Source organism: Larimichthys crocea, chromosome XIII, assembly GCF_000972845.2.
Source record: "Larimichthys crocea isolate SSNF chromosome XIII, L_crocea_2.0, whole genome shotgun sequence".
In the NCBI taxonomy this organism is placed as follows: Eukaryota; Metazoa; Chordata; class Actinopteri; family Sciaenidae; genus Larimichthys; species Larimichthys crocea.
In genome coordinates, this window is record NC_040023.1 from 21,406,515 (window position 1) to 21,409,474 (window position 2,960).

At 40.1% G+C, this 2,960-nt stretch overlaps 1 protein-coding gene across 1 annotated transcript in view; it reads right to left on the reverse strand.

Annotated features, from left to right (window-relative positions):
- The window catches only part of irx4a (iroquois homeobox 4a), a 6,759-nt gene that overhangs the window by 1,787 nt on the left and 2,012 nt on the right, over positions 1-2,960 (reverse strand). The window contains exons 3-4 of the mRNA XM_010757041.3: positions 2,240-2,346; positions 322-632 (exon numbers count right to left, since the gene is read on the reverse strand). Coding sequence (XP_010755343.2) covers positions 322-632; positions 2,240-2,346 — 418 coding nt within the window. The remainder of the gene's footprint in view (positions 1-321; positions 633-2,239; positions 2,347-2,960) is intronic.

Sequence of the window (2,960 nt, forward strand, 5' to 3'; positions counted from 1 at the left end):
CTATATTAATATTAATATATTACCCTGACTTGTAGATTTTATCAAATCATAATGGACATTTTTGAACAAAAGAAGAAATGCCAGTATGGTAACATCATGAAATTAATTGTTCTTGTTCATGTGACTGACTGTGAGAGCAGCTGCAACAATACTTTGGTCAACAATGTTTCCTTTCCAAAAAAAAAAAAGCATCACTTCACGATACTAATCACAATGACAACAATTTTAACAATGTCATAAATACACTGTTTTTTAACAGTCAATATTCTGCCAAATAATTCAGCATAAAGCTTTAGACCAGCAAGACATTGTGACACTAACCATCCTCATTGTTCTCGCTTTTTATCTGCTCCTCCTGAGACCCATCCTCATCCTCGTCATATCTCTTCTCCTCTGAGCCCTTGTTTCTGGGCGGCCATGTCATCTTGTTCTCCTTCTTGAGCCTCCTCCTGGCATTCGCGAACCAGGTGGAGACCTGCGTCAGAGTCATCTTGGTAATGATGGCTAGCATGATCTTCTCCCCTTTGGTTGGATATGGGTTTTTCCTGTGCTCCTGCAGCCAGGCCTTCAGCGTGCTGGTCGTCTCACGCGTGGCATTCTTCCGCCTTGTTCCCCCGTCCATGGAACCATATCTGTTAATGAGAAGAACACAACCACGATGGTAACGAGAGGGTAAACATAACCTGTGACGCTTGTTGCATTATCATTTTTAATGTGTTGCCCTGACAGTTTCTCTCCCGAAAACCATGACAGAGCCATCTGCTTCCTGGAATCTTCTTGAAATTATGCATAACATGCTCTGTAAGCCTGACAGTCCCACTCATAAACCGATCTGCTGCTGGAATTGTCAAGATATGCACATTAAAAGTAAACCTCACAAACACACGTGGGTAAAGAAACATAATTTAGAACGTACAGCACAGGGGCAGGTACATAAGTATTGGATCTGTGAAGATTATGTGCAGTTTACTAAGGGGTCTTTTTGTTTGGACATAACTTCTCTAAGACTCCTGCAACAATCCCCCTGCAACACCTACACTGGTATCCAAAATAAATCTGCTATGAGTATCTTCAGGAAATATGCACATTTATTCGACCAAGTAAAATGTTTTATCAGTCATAACACCAAGTGTATTTGGACTACATTCATATATATTTTCCAGTATCAATGTATCAAAACAATTTGAACACCGCATACGGCTCCTTCCCTATCCTCTCCAACCAGAGGCCTACATTTAAAATGCACAGTGTTGATTTTCAGTCAGCAGTGAGCTGTAAAAGTCCTCTCAGGGGAGGCTTTTATGAGGCCTTTATTGCTCCGTATAGCTTAGTGCAGGTCAAGCACTGCTAAGGGAATCAAAAGGTGAGGAGCGTTGCACCTTTCCATAGCCCCGTGTTGTTCCCTCACAGATAAAATAGACTGTAAAATTGCTTTATTGAGTGTAATGATAAGCCCTCAGGTGAAAGACGGAGTTGTACTGCTGTAGGCCTGCTTGTTTTTCTGAGTGCCGCAAATTCTGTTTTGCCTTAGACTTAGGCCTTTTTCCCCGGATGTGCACTTATTAGGATTCCTGCTGACACCTTTTGCGCTTTATACTGAATTTAGACAGGTTGGTAAAAGAAGCTGGGTTATGTGAGTACCTGTTTTCCTATAAAGCTAATCAATATGACACTTTGCTGTGCAATCAACACTGTTTTCTGTGCCATCCCATGCAGTTTTCTCTTTGTGCTGCTGTTAAAGTTGCTGGTTCTGCTCAAACAGCACGCTGATGACAGTTAAACAGAATCAGGTATCAATTCACGCTCTACATTTTCACCACATCACAGACTTCAGTTTGTTGTTATCTCATTATTGGAAAGACCTTTCAACATGGCAGACATGCTCTTGGCAGCACTAAAGAGGCTTCACATCTTTCTGAAAGCCTCACCTCATCAGGAAAGAAATGTGTCATGAGATGAAGGTGATCACCTGGCGTTGCTGAATGTCATGAGAGTGGCCTTGACCTCTCGGGGAATGATCGATTTAATGCTGGGAAAACTCACCCCATACAAGTGTGCAATACTTTAAGAGCTGCGGTTTGTCTACATTTTGATCACATCCTGTTTTAGCCACTTAAAGCAGCTGACATAAGCCTTGACACCTGTGTGACAGTGGACTTAATCCTCACAGCTCAAAAAAGTTCTGTCGTAATTGTAACTGGACACATCAGTTTTCAATCACATTGTATTAAACGCATACCTGTCATACTGATACTGTCCCAGGGTAGGATCATAAGGATAGTAGGCTGTTGCCTGGGTTATTCCCGCATGCGCAGAAGCTGTGGCATCTTTAGTATCGAACGTGCCCTGCAATACACAAAGACAAGAGTTTCAAACAGTGACACAAATGATCGGACATCAGTTTCAAAACATTAAATAACTCACCTGGTGCTGAAAAATTAGACAAATAAATTACAATTTGTACTGGATGGATTCAAAAGTTGCTTAGTAATGCAGTCCATTAGGGACAATTGAAGAGGCGAGTGGCTGCTTGAGCAGTAAATCAGAATTTGCAACATTTTGAAATATCCTCCTGCAAAATGAAATAGTGAAAAACGATACTGACTACAGTATGTTTCCACGATAACTTGTCATTATAAGCGTCACATTCAAATATGTATAGTTATGTCATGTCAAGACTTTCAAAATAGGAATTTATAAAAAGTAAATTTGAGAAACAGTAGATTTATAAGTTTGTTCACAGCAAGGATCTGTGCAAATACATCTGTGAGGGTTCCAGGAGGGTTTCCTGGTTTAATTATGATACTTATCATCAATTAGAAAAGTACATAATAATTGTTCTCACCACAATTTTAACAGAAATGTGAACACTTTAATGTATTTGACCACTAGAACAACTGGAACAAACAATATTCTTGGACATTATAGGCCCATGTATTATGATCATTTATTTCTAACAA